The sequence below is a fragment of the Filicampus tigris genome, chromosome 12 (genome assembly GCF_054856515.1).
Source record: "Filicampus tigris isolate MCC_2025a chromosome 12, RoL_Ftig_1.0, whole genome shotgun sequence".
NCBI classification, from domain to species: domain Eukaryota; kingdom Metazoa; phylum Chordata; class Actinopteri; order Syngnathiformes; family Syngnathidae; genus Filicampus; species Filicampus tigris.
The window spans coordinates 9856378-9876284 of NC_141228.1; the positions used below are offsets into that span (position 1 = coordinate 9856378).

General features: G+C 40.0%; 1 protein-coding gene across 3 annotated transcripts in view; it reads left to right on the forward strand.

Moving 5' to 3' along the window:
• Nucleotides 1–491: 491 nt before the first annotated feature.
• Nucleotides 492–19907, forward strand: part of LOC147138301 (arf-GAP with coiled-coil, ANK repeat and PH domain-containing protein 2-like) — a 36351-nt gene continuing 16935 nt past the window's right edge. The window contains exons 1-8 of one of the 3 annotated variants that reach the window (XM_086046690.1): nt 492–1028; nt 10586–10643; nt 12076–12195; nt 12497–12550; nt 15035–15093; nt 15720–15903; nt 18091–18135; nt 18216–18311. In XM_086046690.1, coding sequence (XP_085902816.1) covers nt 976–1028; nt 10586–10643; nt 12076–12195; nt 12497–12550; nt 15035–15093; nt 15720–15903; nt 18091–18135; nt 18216–18311 — 669 coding nt within the window. In that variant the 5' untranslated portion in view covers nt 492–975. The remainder of the gene's footprint in view (nt 1029–10585; nt 10644–12075; nt 12196–12496; nt 12551–15034; nt 15094–15719; nt 15904–18090; nt 18136–18215; nt 18312–19907) is intronic. The other 2 variants (XM_086046688.1, XM_086046689.1) reach the window with 2 other exon arrangements.

Below are 19907 nucleotides of genomic sequence, written 5' to 3' on the forward strand. Positions count from 1 at the left end.
CATGCACTAGAAACTGCAATTCATGAACTCCCTTCAATGCCATGCAGAAACAAGTCTGTTCAATCAAAAGATTGCATACAGGGCTTGATTACAAGCGACCGATTTATATTTATTTAATGCAGACAATCCCTTAAATGGATTCAATCGAGTAGTACGGCAAGAAAAGAGCTTGTTTGTCCCGGGACTCATCAAGAGTAATTCCAACGGATCAGGAAGCCTGCACTGGGTGCAAAGATGACAAATACCGGGAGTAACGACTCACTCGTAATGCATATGTGTGTGGAATCGAAAATATGTAGTTATTTAAACTATTTTATTGCTATTACATTGCTGTATACATAATTACTGTTATTGGTTTTCTCAATTTGTGTAAATTCTTATTTCTCCCGTTTACCAATTAAAAACGATCAAGCGATATATTGGTGTGTGACCTAATCTCGCAGGTTGTCCATTTGTTACTTTTAGAAAATATATTTTATGAATGGCGTCGCGATCATTTGAATTGAAGATTGAAACACGCGCGCTGTGTAGCTGAGGCTTTCGGTTGCGTCGCATCATGTGTTGCGTGTATAGACGATCTACGTACGAGTCCATAGTATGTGCGTGGAAGAAAATCCTCTCTCCCCCACTGGCTGCCATGAGCGAGCTACAGGACACTTTTCGTTCCCGTGACCGACTGCTGTGTCCGAAATAGTCGCGTTCGGTTTCGGCGTTATCGCTGTCCACTTGCACTCGTTTATGGTTACAATTGTGCCGATTGTGAAACGTAGCTGCTGGCCTTTTGGGGCGAGCTGGCTAGCAGAGCCTTTGACGGACCGAGGCAGGAGCCAGCTGGTCGAACGGCGCGGCGCAGCGCAGCGCGGCGCGACACCAACGTTAGCAAACAAGCTAATTAGCCACAAAGACTCAACCTGGATTACTGTCCTCACATTCAAACGGCGATCGGGTGTTTAAGGTTCACGTGTACACGGCAAAATGAAGATAACTGTGGATTTCGAGGAATGTTTGAAGGACTCCCCACGGTTCAGGTGAGCCATGACAACTCACGGAGTGTGCCTGTGTGCGTAAATGTGCCCATTTTCCCCTCAATGTGTGTTTGACATAAATGTAGAGTGCTAGCTTTGTGCTCAGCACTAGTCAATTGCAAGATGTTTGACGACTGCCACATTGCTATTTTGGTCTCCCAAGAAAGCTGAAGCCAGCCGAGCAGGCAGGGAAACAAACTTACAGAGCAACATACTGTAGTCGCCATAGTAGCAAGTGGGTCTGTTTAATGTCGATCAATTATGCAACGAGGACCAGACAGATTATATAGTAATAACTGATCAAGTGGCTTTGTGTAAACAAACATCTTAGTCATGCAGTGTGACTTACTGATGTTCTCATTTTACACCAGAATGGACACTAGCACTCTTAATGTCAGCTCTCTAAGGTTTAGTTGAATGGTGTTGATATAATTAATGGATATTATACTGCACTTGGTGGAAACAGCTCTTGCAGTAAATTATGCAATTAACTACACTAATGAATAGAAATCACACTGTGCGTATTAATGACACTTATTCTTTGCTCCCATTTGCGTCTCAAATTCCCACAATTCACCATTCATGTTATGTCACCCATCGTATATGATGTCATCCGATTTAATCAGGGTGTGATCTTTGCATGATGACTGGACACACTTCACAGCCCAATTGTTTTTTTTTGTTTGTTTTTTTTTTGGTACGTGAAAGCGGGGTTATGTTCGCTGGCTGTAGCCAAAGTTTCTTTCAGTGTTTCAAACCTGTGAAGTGTTTTCAAATCGAGATTTTTAGCTCTAAACCTCCTTATTTGCCCTCATTTTACATTTCCCAGGCATCCGAGAAACACCTCTTAAAGTTCCTTTCTTGGCCTCCCGATTTTGTGATTCTGCAACATCCTCTCTTCTCATACAAATGAGGAACAGATGTTAAAGACTCGTTTGTTGAGCATTTTAGCATTGCAGGATTTTTAAAAATATATACAAAGGGAGTGTCCTGATCCTGAACTGTTGTGCTTGTTAGAGTTGGCTGGTCAAAAGTGTTATCTGTTAAGTATGTCTCAAAACGATTCTTTTAGTTCCTTTTCTTAACAGCATGGTTACATTCTTTTTTTGACACTCAGAACATAAAATGCGGAATCTTTGCAGTCAGTTTGATCTTGTCATAAGTGTTGATTTGAGCTCTCAAAGCCACTAGACAAGCAGTAATCTACAGTATACCACTGAAACCATGTGATACATCTCTCACGTATGTGTGTGACAGTGCACTTGTAAATACAGTTGAATCAAACGTTGTGTACAATCAATTACAGGATGCAGGTCAATCAACCTGTTTTGCTTAGATTTAAAAATTGGAAAAGACAGGGGGTTCTCAGTTTACGACTGAGTTCCGTAACTTCCTATTGATGCGATGTAACCTGAATTTCTTCAGCACACAAGTCATAATAACTATCAAAATTGTAACAGAGCACTTCACTTATAACATAAAATAGCAATAATGCAACTCAACAACAAAGAAAGTGAAAGCAGTTAATTACATTTATGATCCAATGAAAACAGTAAGTATGGCTGTAACTGAGCATGTCTAACATTAACTCATTCACTACCATTGACAAATTTATTTGTCTTTTCACAGTCCAGCCCATTCAATCCCAGGAATTTATTGATATTTTTTTCTATTTTTTTTTCAAACGTTAGGGTAAAAGAAGGGGTCTGAAAATGTCTGGCAGTGAATGAGTTAATGTGGAGAAAAACCCATCTGCGATAACAGCTGACTCCCGCACTTGGGGGAGTGAAAAGCGTTAGGTGACTAACGTTCAGATGCAGATTATTGCTTGAGTATTATGGTGTTTTGATTTTGACTTGACAAAACTATCAGATTAGAGAAATAATTTACGGAGCTACAATTGATTGTATTTTGGTTCAATAAAATACTTAAACAACAATAGCTATTTTTATTTTGCTGTCATAATTTTATGTAACTGTCATTTACATCCCATTAATGTTAATGTCATTGGTGATGTTAATGTGAAGTTGTCAAGACTACCCAGCCTGTAACTTCATCCCAGAATGTTGTGCAGTCATAACCACATTCATCCATGACTTTGGTGACCTTTAGCCATGTAGTAAAGTCATCACTTGGCTTTCCTCACGCTGCTGCAGGCTTATCACGTGTTCGGATGAGTCATAGATTATTTGCGGACAGTTTTCCACTTATACTATGTTTCACTGGGATTTTTTTCCCACCCCCCCAACCAGGGGCGGAGCCAGAACGTGGCTGATGGGTGGGCCTGGAAAAATCAGGGTGAGCCTGAATATTTCTCTCACTGAGCACAATCTTCCTGTCCCGATACATCGTATTTCAAATCAAATGACAAACTGAATAATATGAAGTTCAGATCTTCCTTAGTCAACCACAATCATGTCATTCTTAATATTCAATCAAATAAAAAAAAAACACAATGAAACACAAATTCCAAAATAATTTAATAATAATTTACAAAGAATTTTAAAGTACATATTTTTTCATGAATCTCACTGGGTGGGCAGTCTGTCAATCTGGGTGGGCCTGTGCACACCCAGGCCCACCCATAGCTCCGCCCCTGCCCCCAATCCAACATCTTGTTTTTGGTCAGAGAGGAGGATAAAGCAGGAGAGAATGGATGAAAACATGATCCACACACCAGTAAAGTGGAGCAGCTTTCATTCACTCAACATCTGTTTCCATTTAAGTGTTTACTTTCAACTTTGTGCCAGAGAATATTGAGCCCCCAAAGAGAAAGGCTTGTTTTCAAGTGGTAATTTGGCACAATCTTGTAGTTTTTTGCACTCATCCTCATGTTGGCCCTGGAGCTGTTTGTGTTTATAAACCATGTTGTATTTTTATTTTTGTCAACCTAAGTTGATACATTTACGAGATGCATGAAGTAGGCTATACTACATGCTTTGCTGTCCTGGTTATGATGAGCATCAAAACTACTTACTCAGAATTACAGTTTGGTTTTTACATGCGGAATAATATGCGAATTTATCGATGGTAAATTGTCAAATTTTAAAATGTATTAAGTGTAGGGATATCACAATATCCAAATGTCACGGTACAATAATATCACGATATGGACCTCATGGCACTAGCATATACAGGTACCACCCCTACCCCAATAACACTACTAAGCAAGCAAAGCGCCCTTTGACTATTATTAGTAGTGTGACCATGTCAGATGAGCAGCTGTACCTAATGTAGCGTCCTGTGAAAGTACGTTTCCAGTGGCGAGTTTAAATATCACACAATTAGTCATGTTTTGTATGGAGTTAGCGGTAATTGTTGTTTCACATTGTTTGACATTGAGTTTACACATGAACAAGTTACGGCATCCGAGTAGGATACAAAATAAGCACAACAATTCTAGATTATAAACTAAAAAGTTGAAGTAAAAATTAATTAGCACTAAGCAGTGACTTCCTTCCTTTTCCTCACTTTGTTCTTGATCGTGATAACATGATTGAAGTTTGCATATCTGCGGTGCCTATTTGGAGCTTGGGTGGGTTCTGTTATGTGAAGGAATTGGTCAAACGTTCCTGCTTTCCCCTGAGTCACTGACAGTTGTCGAGTCAGCAGATCACAGGCACTGAACCTGCACCTGGTGAGCAGTGCCCATATTGCCATAGATGAGCGTCTCTTGGGAGGCAAGCTGTGTGCTTGTTAGCATGCTGGCCCTGTTGTTGTGCCATTTAATTATGCTGCGGGCCATTTCCTTTTAATTGGCATTTGTAATGGCGATTAACAGTGGGGACTGACAGGTTTCATGTAATCATGCACCTTCAGGGAAAATGTGCCCACGATATCATCAGGCTGCTCGAAATGTTCACCATTCCCCAGCAGCATGTGTAAATGTTGATCTTTAAATAATGATTTCATTTTGTTGATGTTGTTAGAGCCTCCATTAGCGTGTTCTACAACAGCAGGATGCATCTCCATAGAACCGCTGCTCCACTTTCAAACAATTACAGGATCTCCGTCAAAGAAATGTGCTCACCCCATTCTCCACATTTATGTCCACAATAACAAAATTATGGTGTTGACATGAGCTTTTTTTTTTTTTTACAATATCGTGAGCTTTAATACAGTATTGTGAGCTTTTTGACATTATTTTGCCAACCTCGCCACAATATCGTGATAATTATCGTATTGTGGTTGATATCGTGATAATATCCTATAACAACATTTCGATATCGTTACATCGCTATTGTCCGATAGTGACCAATCGTTTTTTTTTTTTTTTGCACCACGGACCGCTTTTGCATAAAGACATGTTTTGACGGGCCACCGAAGCGACGCCCCCCCCCCGCCTCGCACTCAGAATCCCACCTGAGCGGCCTGTAAATTTTGTAAAATAATACTCAAAAAGTAAGAGCGTTGTGACATGAAATAAAGCAGGTGGTCTTTACATGTTTTGACTTAATTATTTGAAGAGCCAATTTTGGTTACTGTGGCATTATATTTTATTGACAATAGTGTTTTGTTGGTAGCTACGTTTTTCTAGCTGATTTTTCATACAGAAGGCATTTGACAGACCGGCCTCCTGAACAGCAACTTCGAGTAGAAGGACTTTGAAGGGCATGTCTCTTTTCAGGGATGCTGCAGTAAGATGCGCTTTGGCCTTCTTCTGATGCAAGACTTGCCTTTGTTTATGCTGGTTGGTCATAGGAAGTGCAGGCTCTTGAGTTACCTGTAACACTACGGGATGACTACATTTTCTGGCTGCCCTACAAACCTTTGCACTCAGAACATGGCAGCACAAAGCAAAGTACAGGTGTCATTACTATTCTCTAGCTGGCTTTCACATGGAACAAATATAAAGTATTCCCTTTTGTACCTTGTTTTTGGATTTAATGAGACAGAATTAATTGGAGGGGACACTCAGAAGAGCCCCTACCTCCCTTAAAAAAATATCATGTGGATATTCTTATTGCAGCATGTAACTCGCCAATGAATTAAACAAAATCAAGACAAAATTCTCACATCATCTGTGAGCAAGCAACACAGTGTATATTCCTTTCTCTGTCGCCATCTCTCTTATATTCAAACAACAATTTTTGTTTTTATCTCTTTCTACTTACCTGATGTGGTTTGGTTTCCACTTCAAAATGGTAATGTTGGAAATTGTGAAACCACGCTTCATTGAAGGTGTCTGTCCAAACAAGGCAGGCTTGCACGAATTTTAAAGAATGTAGTATTTTTTTTATTTTTTACGAAAAGATCGTAGTTTTAAGAAGGACCATCCCTGCTGTGAAAAAATACCTCTTCAGTGAGAACATGGACCTAAACATTCCTTGAATGCTGAATTGGCCTTTTCCTTGCTAATGTGGTTTGCAAAGCTGGCTTTTTTCCTTTGGATGGGCTGTAGACGACATCAAACCACACCTCAGTCTTTATCTAGCCTTAGCGTCGGTCTCACTATCCAGCTTTTTAACCACAATGGCTTGGTTCTCACATTTGTTTTGTCTCGGACAGACAAGTTGAGGGTGTAGTAGACAGATGACTGTATTTTGTGCAATTTGCATACACCAAAATGCTGTTAGCTTTTTGTACAAGGTTCACCTATGACATTTCTGAAATGGAAATGTAGCTTCACATTTATCACAAAGTTGAATTTAGTTAATTGTGATGAAATGAGAACAAAGTCAGTTGCGAGCTTGTGCCTTGTGAGAGTTTTTTTTTTTTTTGCTTTCCTGGAGCCAGACGTCAGATGATTTGCCAAAAAGGCTTTGCACTTGAAGCAAAATACCTGCATCACTTGCCCACCTTCACAGCAGCATATGGGCTCTCCACAGATGCAAGCTTATTGATGTCCCTTTGAAAAGATGCGATAAGCATTTGTTTTCACAACTATTTTGAAAATAAATGTGAAAAAATGTGTTGGTCCATATTTGATGACATGATTCAGTTCTATTGTCAAAGGCTAAAAAAGTATTAATTCCGTCTGTTCTGACTGATGTTATATTTTGTCTTGAGTCTATTATATGCCACCCAATCTGGATGCTCCATCCCAGTGCCAGTGTAGTTTACATTTTACATTGATACTATATAACTATGACTGAGTTCATTACAGGCCCTTTTACACTGCCTGTAAAAAAAAAAACCAACACTTACTGTCCTTCTATTCCCAGTTAAGTTTGAAAGCAATTAGTGCTGTCCAACAAGTATTTTATTCATCACATCAGGTGTTGACTGATTCTTGAGATTTTGTGTTGCCGTATGAAAGAACACGCAGTTGCTGCAATTACCCCCCTTTGCTGTGTTGTCATGTCATGTCATCTTCCAAAGCGCTTATCCTATATAGGGTCGCGGGGAGTTGCTGGAGCCTATCCCAGCCGTCAATGGGCGAAGGCAGACTACACCCCGAACTGGTCGCCAGCCAGTCGCAGGGCACACATAGACACTGTCACTGAGCGGGAATCGATCCCACGCTGCCCGCACACAACTCAGGCGTGTGTACCACTACACTATCAGCGGACCCTTTGCTGTGTTCAATTTGGTAAATGTGGGTAAATTTGTACCTTATTGTTCTGATGATTCCATTTGACATGATCTCCATATAAAAAAGGCTGCACCGTCCTTAGAGGACCCATGCCGCACTGTGAAAATGAAATTGGATTTGCAAAGAATCATGAGCCCAAAAAGAGAGATTATGATGTTGGATGACACCGTTAACGCGTCCATTACATAACACACAACGACATGGACGGATGTAGGCAAACTCAAATACCGTTGTAAATTCAGTGTGTTACTCTCTATAGTGTCATGTTTGGTTTGTTTTGGTTTTGGGTTTTCTTTAGTTTCACGTTTTGCTCAGTGTTCTGTGTCTGTCTCGTCATGATTATTGTGTCCCCCTGTGTGCCTTCCATTCCCTAGTGTTGGCCAATCAGCTCCCTCCTACCTCGTGTCTCTTGTCCAGGTGTTTCTCGTTGTCGCGTCAGTGTGCTTGTATTTACGTTGCTAGTTTTTGTCATTGTCGTGTAGTCGCTGTTGTCATAGTTGTCCTTGCGTTTGCTGTTTTAGTCTGAGTTGTTGATGCTGTCATGGTGACAGAGTTACCGGTTGTCGTCACCTGGCCAAATCAAGCCTCATAACCGTTCAAGTGTGTTTCGTTTCATTTTCATTAAAATATCATAAGCAGTCCTCCTGCCTCGCCTCCCTGCATTTGGGTCTACCTCCATGCCAAATCCTGTCATATAGAGCATTCTTTTTGCCTTATATTGGTAGATTTATTACAATAATCAACTTACTGCGTTAGAGTTGTGAATGGTTGTACTGTAACTGTAGCACACATTCTACATTTGATGTATTTCTGTGAAAAGGAGTTGTATTTGGAACACATAGTTGGTGTGTCTTTCCTCCTTTGCTCATTAGGTTTCCTGAGCGTGCTTCAAGGTCACAGCTGTGAAGGCGTGTCCTACACTTTCAATTTTGAAAGTGCTCCTCTCCATCTGCATGTTCTTTTGGGCTGACACTTAAGATTATTTTAATAGAAACATGAACAAATAATGAATTGCTTACAATTAGTTGTGGCTGATTTTGCCTGTCGTCTGCAACGCTAAAAATCATAAACGTTACTCTGACACGAAGGAAACTTTTTTCATATAAGACATGCTTGGATGCAAGTAAAACAGGCAGTATTGACCTTTTTGTACCATCCACCAGGGAAAAATTAGGACGCCGTGCTTATCATAATAGCAACATAAAAAACATCAACGATATCGTTTATCATAATAGTTTTGGGGAAAATATATCATTGTAGAAAAAAATGATGTGACAGTGACAGGCCTAGGTGAGTGACCTATGCCGAACAGATAGAGTAGAAATGGCTGTGGATGATAAGACAATAAGAACAATTGACAACTTCTTCTTGAATGTTAAGTTTAATGATGTATTCAAAAGTTGTAAGCAACGATACTTTTGCCTGTTTTGTTCTGTTGCGATTCAAATAAAGAACTTTACGATGACCAGCAATTTTTTTTTATCTTTTTCAAGTTGTCAACCTATAAAACTGTGGTGTTGAATGTGATGCAGTCAAAAATATGTCTTAGTCACCAAAGAAAAAAAATGGGTGCCCCAGTACAACCAGTACAAAAAGTTAGTCTGCACCCAAATCTCCACAATGGCATAACTATTTTGAGCAGCGTTATATCTCCACACTGGCGTTCACCACATTTGGAGTTTTCATATGCCATGACAAATAACATTTCATTGATTTTTTTTTTCTTTTCTTTTAAATTTTATCCTGTAATTACTCAAGGTCAAGGAAATGTAGTCAAATGCCCATACCTGGTCGAGAATGATAATTATTATTAGTAATTTTTTTTTTTTTTATATATATATATATCCTTTAATGTTTTTGTTCCTTCTAGTATAATAAAAACGTTCTATGTATTGGTTAATAATAACTTGCTGTTCAGTATACAGTATCTTAATATTTGCAAGAAGTGACTAAACATAGTTGGCCAAATGAATTTATTTGCAAGTTTCTACAGGTGCAAGCGGTATGGTTTGGAATGTCTACAGATTGTAGCTTCACTTGCTGCTGGTGCATGTTTTTCACGTTAAATACATGTGATAGCTGTTTTGCCTGCATTCCTGGGCAGCAGTACATTCACAAGCTTTGAGGTCATTGTCATGTTGTCCTTGGTTGAACAATGGCCACAGCATGTTTTGTCCCCAAACTGTTCACATTTAGTGTGTCAACTGCAGAAAGATTCTTGTGGAGTCTACAAGAATCTTTCTACAATGTAGACAGTACTTGTATTTTTGAGAAACGTAAGTCACTTTCTACTAAATTGAATTGAATGGTATCTTGGGGAAATTGGCGATTTTCAATGCCGTAGGTCACTATGCTTTGTGTACTTACTGTATTACATTTTTTTCTGAAACCTACGTGTACAAGGTTTCCTGAGTAAAAGTGTGAGATTGCCTCCGGTGTTTTGACATGATGCCAGATGATGTTAGCGGTTGTTGCTGTGGCTCAAGGGACAAACAACAAACAGCTGCAGGGAGTTTGGCAAATGTCTCACTGCTGTTACAGTAGAGTTGCTTTTAATCCATCTGCTTTAATCTGTCCAATTTCACCGAATCACTCTCTCAAACACTGCTTTCCTATCATTGAGAGGACCGTCGCTGACCTCACGCATTTCTTAACTTGTTCCCTGCCGGACATTTTCAGAACCTCTTTTACCGTAACGTTTGGAAAAATTTGAAACAAATATGAATAAATTCCCTGGGATTGAATGGCTGGACTGTGAAAAGACAAGTCAATTCGTCAATGGCAGTGGATGAGTTAAAAACAACACTTTACCGTGAGTAGTACAAATAATGCATATTAACCTAACATAACGACCCGATGATAGAAAAGTAAACAAAAACAAAAGTAGTATATTACAGTCTTTCTCTTGATAATTTTCACATTGCGATGTGGTAACATTTCTCTTAAACACTAGTATATCAAGCTGACTAGTAGGTATTGTCCCACGCCAACATGACTTTTCAAATGTTGTATTTTTCCTCTGCAGAGCTACCATAGAGGATGTGGAGGGGGATGTGTGCGAGTTGGAATCGAAGCTTGACAAAGTGAGTACCAACAAGCGCTATTGAATATTTTTAGAATTGATTATTCCATCAATAAATCGAAAAATCGGATTGAAATTGACTTGAATTTTGACTTTTTTTTTTTTCTTTTAATAAATGCTATCGGACTAACAACACCTTTGCCCCTTCATCATTTTACTTATTTTTCTTCACCTCTGCAGTCTGGCTGTAATACTCCATATTGAGTGGTTCTGTGTCGTCCCATAATACAGTATTTAGCAACCCAATCTGTTGTCCGAGCAAACAGTATGTTTACGCAGTGAGGGAAAGACCTTGGGCCCAAACTATTCATGTTCATTGTTCCTGGACTTATAGTGTCCTCCTCCTCCCCCCCTCCTCAAAACTCCACCTCTGTGACTCAGTCCAGCCTTCACTTCCCCTCTTGCTGTAAAGAGGAAGGATCTACTGGAGAGTGGTCTGTTAGCGGTATGTGTGTATGTGCGTGCGTGTACGTGCGCGTGTGCCTTTGTGTGTATTGATGGGCGGAGACTTTAAACAGCCACTCACACATGTAGTAACACACTTAAAACAAGACAATACAACATAATTACATTCCCATAATTGTTAGTTAATTCTCCCGAGACACTTAAATTTTCTCCCTGCTGACTATTCAGTTTATTCTTAAACATACTGACGCAGCTCGTCAGTGTGTCGAGCCATGAATGTGTAGATGCAGTTGCTTTCATTGTGTATGTGTCCATTTATTGTAAATGTAAACTGTGCTTGCCAGTGTATCCAAACCTTACAGAGCTTTTCACACGATTTTAACAGCAGTTTGCTTTAACCAGGGACTCTATAACCGCGTTCCAATGACAAGTAAACGAACATTTGTGACTCTGTCTTGTGCAAACCGTGCACCCAGTCAGTAAGATCGGAGTCTGCTCTAGTTAGCTTGAAATACAGTAGCATCTAGTTGATAGAAGTACCTGAGCTAGTAGAAGCATTTTCAAAACTTTTCAGGACTACATTTAGGCACGGGGAGAACATGCAAACTCCCTGTGAGGCGGACGTGCTAGCCAGTCGGCCACCGTGCCGCCTGGGCACAACAAAATAAAAAAAATCTATAACAACAATTTAATATATAAGTATAATAAATACAGTGCAAGCTGTTAATTGCTGGATGAATGATTTTTTTTTTCAGACCTTGACAGTTTAATTGCTTTTTTTGTTTGCTTCATTTTTGCTCAGACATCTCTGTGGGAGAGAATGGTGTATAGACAAGCCCTGTTTTTGTTTACATAACCTGAAATTATCTCTGCCCCTCCGCCCCCCCAGTGACTCAGAAGAGACACAAACTCCTTTTTTATATGAAGAAGCTAACAATGTTTTGGACTCATGCCCCACACTACATTATAACATTCCTAAATTGTACCCCCTTTTCATGACATGCTTTATTGATGTTATCTTTCTTTAGCTGGTGAAGTTGTGTATTGGGATGATAGATGCTGGGAAAGCTTACAATGCTGCCAACAAACAGTTTGTCAACGGCATCCGGGAGCTTGCCCTGCAATCTACCAAAGATGAAGTCATCGAGGTAAATACAACTTTGACTCGCACCTCCTTTGTGTTTTGTGCTTTTGTGACATTAATGCTGGAAAATGTTTGATTGATTTATCTAAGTGTCACTTGAGTTTTTTTTAAATACAGATCAGGTTTACATATTCTGGGAAACTGTGTTTCTTCCCATTCTTTCGCCATATCATGATGAAGTTTGCATTTGACTGATCCTTATCAATGTTTTAAAATTGCCTATGTATTACTGCTTTTTACGTCATCTTTAACAGATTTTGACTGACTTTTTAAAATTGCTCTTAAACCCCCTTTTCTCTCCACAGTCCAGTCTGTCAAAGTTCGCAGAAAGCCTTCAGGAGATGATCAACTATCACACGGTAGGTTCGTCCATGTGAAACGGGGTGTGTTTGAATTCCCCGTTGACAATTGTCTGATGACAAAACCCATCTGGTATGACAGTCTGAAACTGCATCTGAACTTCAACAATTGTTCCCTGCTGCCCAAGTAGACATGGGCATGTCAGCCTTCAGTCCATTATTCAACACTGCAGTATAGTTTCAAAAAGGTATCCCAATTCTTTAACACTGTTCTTTTAAATTGATCAACTACCAATAGTTGAGCATGAGAGTGAGTCTGTTGAGGAAACGCTGGTCATGTCAGCTGATTCTCAAGAGTGGTTGTTGCCACCCAGCGATCTTTTAAGGCCCTGATACACCAAAACGACATTGGCCAACAGTGACATACGCTTACCCCCTGTGGCGTCCGGCCGGCTGTCGGCACGGCACGCTGGCAAAACACACCGCAAGGACAGACAGCGACGCTGACCATTAAAAGTACCTTCTGCGCATGCATAAGATGTAATACCCTTCCATACCATCGGCGGCGGTAGTCACTATTTCTCATTGTTAGAAAAATCCAACCGGAAAGATGTTGGCCGGGGGCGGATCATAAAAACATAAACAATGCATTCAGCTATATGATGAACTCCCACGCGAAGTAAAGCATCACATTCTTGACACTGTATTGTGAAATACTTACATTGTCAACCCTCGCTCTTGAACTTGTAAGAAGATTAAGGCAGCAGAGGCGTGCTCACTGTTTTTCCACATTTGTCACATCCGGTTGGTGCCCCAAGCGCTGATTTGCTAGCTAACAGCCAATCAGAGTGACCAAATGTCACGACTGGCGACGCCGATTCAACATACGTAAACACCCCACCAATTAGACGGCACTTAAAGACGCCACGAGGCTTCACGACCTCTGACGTCGGTTTGGTGTATCAGGGCCTTTAAGCACATGATCTCAAACAGTGCTCTGTTTGACAATGGTCGCCTCTCCTAGCCACACTACTCATATTGTCCTCTCTGGTTTCCAAATTGCATAGAATCCATAGTAAGGGTGAAGCGCTCGTGAGAAATCTTTGCGTGGTTGTAATGAATGTGAGACTGAATAGCAAAAATAAGCAAGCAGTGTCACAATGAATCACGTTTGGTAGACCGATACGATCACATGGATTTGCTGTTATATTTTATATATTTAGGGCTGCAATTTACAATTATTAGAATAATTGATTAATCGATCAGTTATTTTTTTTTAGATTATTTCAGATGAAAATGAACAATTTCCATCCCTTTGTTATTAAAAAACAGGACATTATTTCAAAACGCCGGTGCAGAAAATACACAAACATAAACTTTCTTTCAGTTACTGGTTCTGTCTGTAACATGTTAAAAAATAAGGAAGAATGTTGGTCATTGCTTTCCTAAGTAAAATTCGATGTTTGCAAATCCTATTTGGATTCAACACAAAGACAATCACTAGCCAGGTTTACATGGAGCCACGCATTCCGATTAGAACAAAACAGAATGACCAAACGGAATGAAAAAAACCACATCAATTGGAATAAACGGGTCGATTCCAAATTGAATTTCATTCGGGTTCTCACGGGTCATATATCCCTTTCGCACACGTCATATATTCGCTTCAATCGGAATAGGCGTATGTAAACGGCAGATCAGAATACATCATGTCACACGTAAACAGTTGACCAGATATCGTCAATTGAAATGTCCTCATGTAAAACTGTCGAGTACGCCAGAGAACTAGAGAAATCCAAGAATATTTACTGTTGAGAGATTTTTTTGTAAAAAATCGGAGCAAACTTACAGAGGATGTGAGAGGCATCTTTAAAGAGACTTTCGATCTGAGAGTATCCTGTCAATAGGCAGCGCGTAGCCGGCGGCGGCGGACTGTCATCACTGAGTCACCACGGAGAAAAGCTGGTCATTTAGTCCGATGAATTGAATTATTTGTTTCGCCTTCTAACTGTCACGCTCATACGGACTTGTGGGCTGCTTAAGCTGCTATTCGATGGTTTCCGCTCCGAAACCTCACCGTGTTCCGCCCAGTGTTTGCTGTTCCAATGTCAGATTACATTAGTTGTTTTGAAGCTTTTAAAAGTTCTCTCTCCTCGAGGTATCTTTTGGTGGTGATGCAAACGTGACATCACTCTGAAATCACAAAGATCCACGAGGCAGACATGTTTCTTTGGGTTGCCGCTGCACGCCTGCACTGTTTGAAGGAAGAGCGGTTGAAGACACTACACTGCACACAAGATGGTCTCAAAAATACGAGTTGGTGGTGATCGTTTTTTGGGATTGGCACACATGCCGATCACATAGTTCCACGGAAATCATGATCGGTGGCCGATGGATCGGAGCGCCACAACTTTCCAAGTAGCTTGTCACCTGCCAAGTGAAGGCAGTTATAATACTTGCTATTTGTGACTCTGTCGGTGAACTCTTTTTTCTTGCTTCATTCAACGGTGACTCATCTAAATGAAATGATCTTTTACTGTGCAGATACTGTTCGATCAGGCCCAGAGATCAATCAAGACCCAGCTTCAAACGTTTGTGAAAGAGTGAGTATTAAAAGAATGATCATTTATGTAATGGCTATAAATGACTTAGCATTCTGCAGCAAAGGCAGAAATTATATGAGAGGGAAGAGAGGGAGTATAAGAGTGGATGGAGGATGCAAAATTATTTATTCTTAAGTGTTTTTTATGGAGACTTATTTCCAAATATAGCACTCCAGGTGGGCTTGTACTTTGAAGAAGATGTGGGACCTTAACCCTAGTTAATTAGATTTTTAGGAATTAGCCTTTTTTTGCCCCTGGCTCACCGGGGCTTAACACCCACATAAGTAGTCACAATGCTTCTCAGATAGAGCAGGGAAATGCGTTTTTCCATAATTACCCACTGCCTTACAGGATTCAAATATGACTTCATTTCTCTAAGCCCAAAGGCATGAGAGAACAAAGGTGAGACACAAGAATATTTCATGTGCGCAGTGCAGACACTCTGACACACAGTTTCATTAGCATCATGAAATTTAATTAAATGTATCATTGACCCTGCTGTGTAACCATTTGGTCGAAATTAATGATAGCGCTCGGCTTCTTTTCAAACGTCACTTTCACTTACCGACACCTTGGCAAAATCACCTAAAACTCTACCTGTCTGTCCACCCTATCCCAATTTCCAGCGACCTACGTAAGTTTAAAGAAGCCAAGAAGCAATTTGACAAGGTGAGTGAAGAAAAGGAAGCAGCACTGATCAAAAATGCTCAGGCTCCCCGCAACAAGCAGCACGAGGTGGAAGAGGCTACCAACATCCTTACCGCCACGCGCAAGTGCTTCCGACACATCGTCCTCGACTATGTTTTGCAGGTAGGGTGGCATATTCATTTATCTACAATGTAATATTCACTGACAGGAAATCGAGTGATATGATATACATTTTTCTCTGGAAGGCATTAGTGTCGGATATCTTCTATCATATTTCATTGGTTGTTATTTTGTGTTGAAAATAATATTTCAGTATGGTCTAACATCAGTAAAATGCTCTCGATACTTAAATTGGCTGGTGTTCTTCAGGGTTTATTCCAGTTAATTGAATAATCACATCATGTGATTTTAGTTAATTTACAGTATTAACTCATTCACTGCCAGACATTTTCAGACTCTCTTTTACCCAAACGTTTGACAAAATTTGAAAAAAAATATAAATAGTTCCTGGGATTGAATGGCTGGACTGTGAAAAGACAAATACATTTGTCAATGGCAGTGAATGAGTTATTTTTTTGAAAAGGACAAAAATAAGTAGTGACATGCGTATTTCCTTAACCAGGAGTTCTAAAATGCTGTACGAGCAGTCAGAGATTAGAACCGAAAGTCTAATTTGCTGAGTCAGGGTTTAACATGCTGATGTGGTACAAGGAAGAATGAGCCTCAGATGTGCTTGATCCCACTAAATACAAAGTAATACACCCCACCACATGATAGGGGATTTAATCATCTAAAGTTGTAGTTGGTATTATTACTAGTGAGGAATTGTGCTTAAGATATAGTAAGGAGATGGATACACATACCGGTACCTATTTCAGTAAAATTGTGAAGAATATGTAAAAGAGGAAGTGAGCAATAGAATGAGTATTAATCCAGAAAGCCTCACAACCACATTTGAAGTAAAATTATGGCATGTGTAAGGCTAAACTAAAAAGCCTCAAAGGCAAGACTACGAAGCAAAAAATGCAGATGTGGTAAATAGGTTTGCCAGTGTGCTTCTTTGATTCATCACATGATTGCTCTTCGAAGACAAAGCTTAGCTCTGGCAGTTTTTCTTGCCTTTGTGTCTGCATATTGGAAATCTATGTGGCAAGGTGCTGACACAGCAGAAAGAAATGTTCCGCTCATGGGTCATGTAAGAAACAGCTAATACTTGGAGTTGAGCTTTTCTGCTCTTTTTGTGCCATTTAGTGTAGTTGGACATTGCACAATGAAAAGTGACATACAAGATGGAGGTAGGGAGAGAATTTGTATGCCTGCCATGTTTATGACATTTCTCTGTTGTGCAATATAAAATTCTGCACCATCACATCATGAAGCGAGGCCCTACTGTTAATTTAATTTTGGTAGTGTGAGGAACAAATACGAAATCATAATACATGTTTACTGGGACCGTATGTCAAACTGTATTAATATGCAGTTAGCTAAACTTCATAACCCTGAAATGAAGCATGCGATAATAATGACTAAAAATAAAACATTTACAAATCATATTCATGACCTTCCAATGTCATGAGAAGTTCCATTTCTGGTTCACACAAATGGCCCCACAAAAGCACAGAAAAAGCCCAAATAGAAAGCAAAAACACGTAAATTCAATCATTTAGCTGCTCACTGATTTTCAAACGTTAACCTATGATGATTCTTTGAACTCCATGTTTTGTTTCATTTTTGAGGTGTATTTCTTTTTTTGTTTTTTTTTTCCAGAAAATCTTGGTTAAACTCCAAATTGTTTGACTCTTGGGTCTATAGTACAGCAGTATGAAGTTTTACCTTACTATTGCAGATGTCACTCAAGCAAAAACGTAATTTCTGCCCTAGAGAGAGTGCACAGAGCATTTGTAAGTTTGGTGCAACAATAAATGAATCAAGGATGTTTAAATCTTGTCAAGTTGCAGTCCACTTGCAGTTGTTATTTGGCGATCAAGATGACTTTGGAAAAGACTTGCAACATCAAGTCATGAAACAATAATTGCCCATCTCTGCTCTGCTCTGTAGCATTTTCTTTAAGTGACTTTGAATGCCCGTGAAACAAAACATTAATAGATTTTGAAGGAAGAAGAAGCGGGGCCGGTGCATATGAGGATAGCGGATAATAGAGTGAAGCCGAGACAAGGCCAGGGGCAAGAATTAGAAGCTGCTGGTGACACAGTAGCATCTAACATCATACAGAGCTCCCCCTGGTGTCTATACAAGGAACCTTTGGTCCTGCTAACCTTTTTCCTTGTGGCCTCCATCATAACCACAATCACTCAATATTGGCTTAATACTTTTTATTTTATTTTTCAGATTAATGTGCTACAGTCCAAGAGAAGATCGGAAATCCTCAAATCTGTACGTACAGTATCCTCCGCTGTTTAATGAGTCAGAGAGACGCAACGCTGTTCAATGGATAATGACTGTCCTCACCACAGATGCTGTCCTTCATGTATGCCCACCTGACTTTTTTCCACCAAGGCTATGACCTCTTCAGTGAGTTACAGCCACTAATGAAACAGCTCGGAGGACAGGTACACCACACTCACATGCATATGTACACACAGGACATACAATATTAGTGTGCCTTAGTTGCAGGTATATTTTCCTGCAGAGGCAACGGAAGTCCCCTCCCCCCTTTGGCTCCCTTTATCACATATTTCTTCCCACACCTTATTGCACAGGGCGGTGCCTATCCAAGCATAGGTTGCTTATCAGCAACATGGTTACAGTACCCTCCCACGCTCCACAAGTTGCTTTGCTGCCTCTGCTTTCCTGTATATTATAAAAACTGGCGATTGCATTGGATGAAAACTGCAACATGACTTATAACATATTCATTTCAAGCAGACGTGTGCAACTATTACGAAGCCCCTTAGGTGACATGGAAGTAAAAAAAAAAACCTTTGCGTTACCTCGCAAAGATTGCGAGATAACGCAAAGTTTTTTGCGAGGGAATGATTATGTACGTACGGGTCATTTTCCGGGTAAACAAAAGCAACAAAGGGAGCGTTTTCAGCCATGGGTGGGTTTAAGGGAATTGCTTTGAAATTCGCTTGTAATACAAAGACCTAAAATCAGTTTTTGATATCAAGCACGGTTTCTTTGTCTCTGACGTACTGTCGTCTATCAAACAGCCGTGCATTAGAGGCTAGGCTAGGCTAGCTGCTAAACTGACCCGGAAGTACATAAACACACACTTAAAACAAAATGTGTTCCCTCGCAAAAAACTTTGCGTTATCTCGCAATTTTTGCGAGGGAACGCAAAGTTGTTGTTTTTTACTTCCATGTCACCTTAGAGGCTCCGTAATGTGTAATGTAATATTTACACAATACACAGGTACAACAACGGTGTGTATAACTGATCACATGCAAACTTGGAGTTATCCTGAGTGAAGCAGCGGACAAACTGTAAAAAATGTTTACATACCGTTACAGTGTGGTGGATAAACATTCATTATTATGTTTGGGGGGTGGTGTAGTTTCATCATAACAGCAGTTCTGTTCATGGACTAATTTAGGTTTTGTCTGTATTTGAGGTCTTTAAAATATGAGGTCCATAGTTAGTGGTATAGTATTTGAATTCATGGTTTTCTGTGAAGTGAATCTGTGTGCATCCTATGATGAACAGTCCTACCTCTTAACCCATGTGTGACTTTGAGATGGGGATCTCAGTAGAATGAGGAAGAAGGCGGCTTGAAGGCTTGAGACGTATTTTCCCACCGTCAGTCTCACTAGAGTTTCGAGTCAGCTGAGAGAATGCGGTGGAGAAACCTAAGAATCTTGTTGAGGTCTTGTGGATTGTTAGCGGGTGGTTCAGAGGCTATATCAGGAAAAGAAAACACTAAATGAGACGTCCTATTTCTGAAAGTTGACGAGTTAAAGAAGAAAAAAGTAGTGGAGTGCGTTTGTTAACAGAAGCACGGACCAAATAGTGTTTATGTAGGAAGGACAGAGAATACTTATTTGTGAGTGAATTCTGAACAGTTCAAACAACATTCCTCTAAACTGGAGTGGTGAGACAAGTGCGGTTTTTAGCTCTCATGTGTTGAAATTGGAACCAACCTCCACAAGAGGGAACAGTATCAGGAAAATAGAAGCTTTTGTTGACACATATTTAGGACAGGATG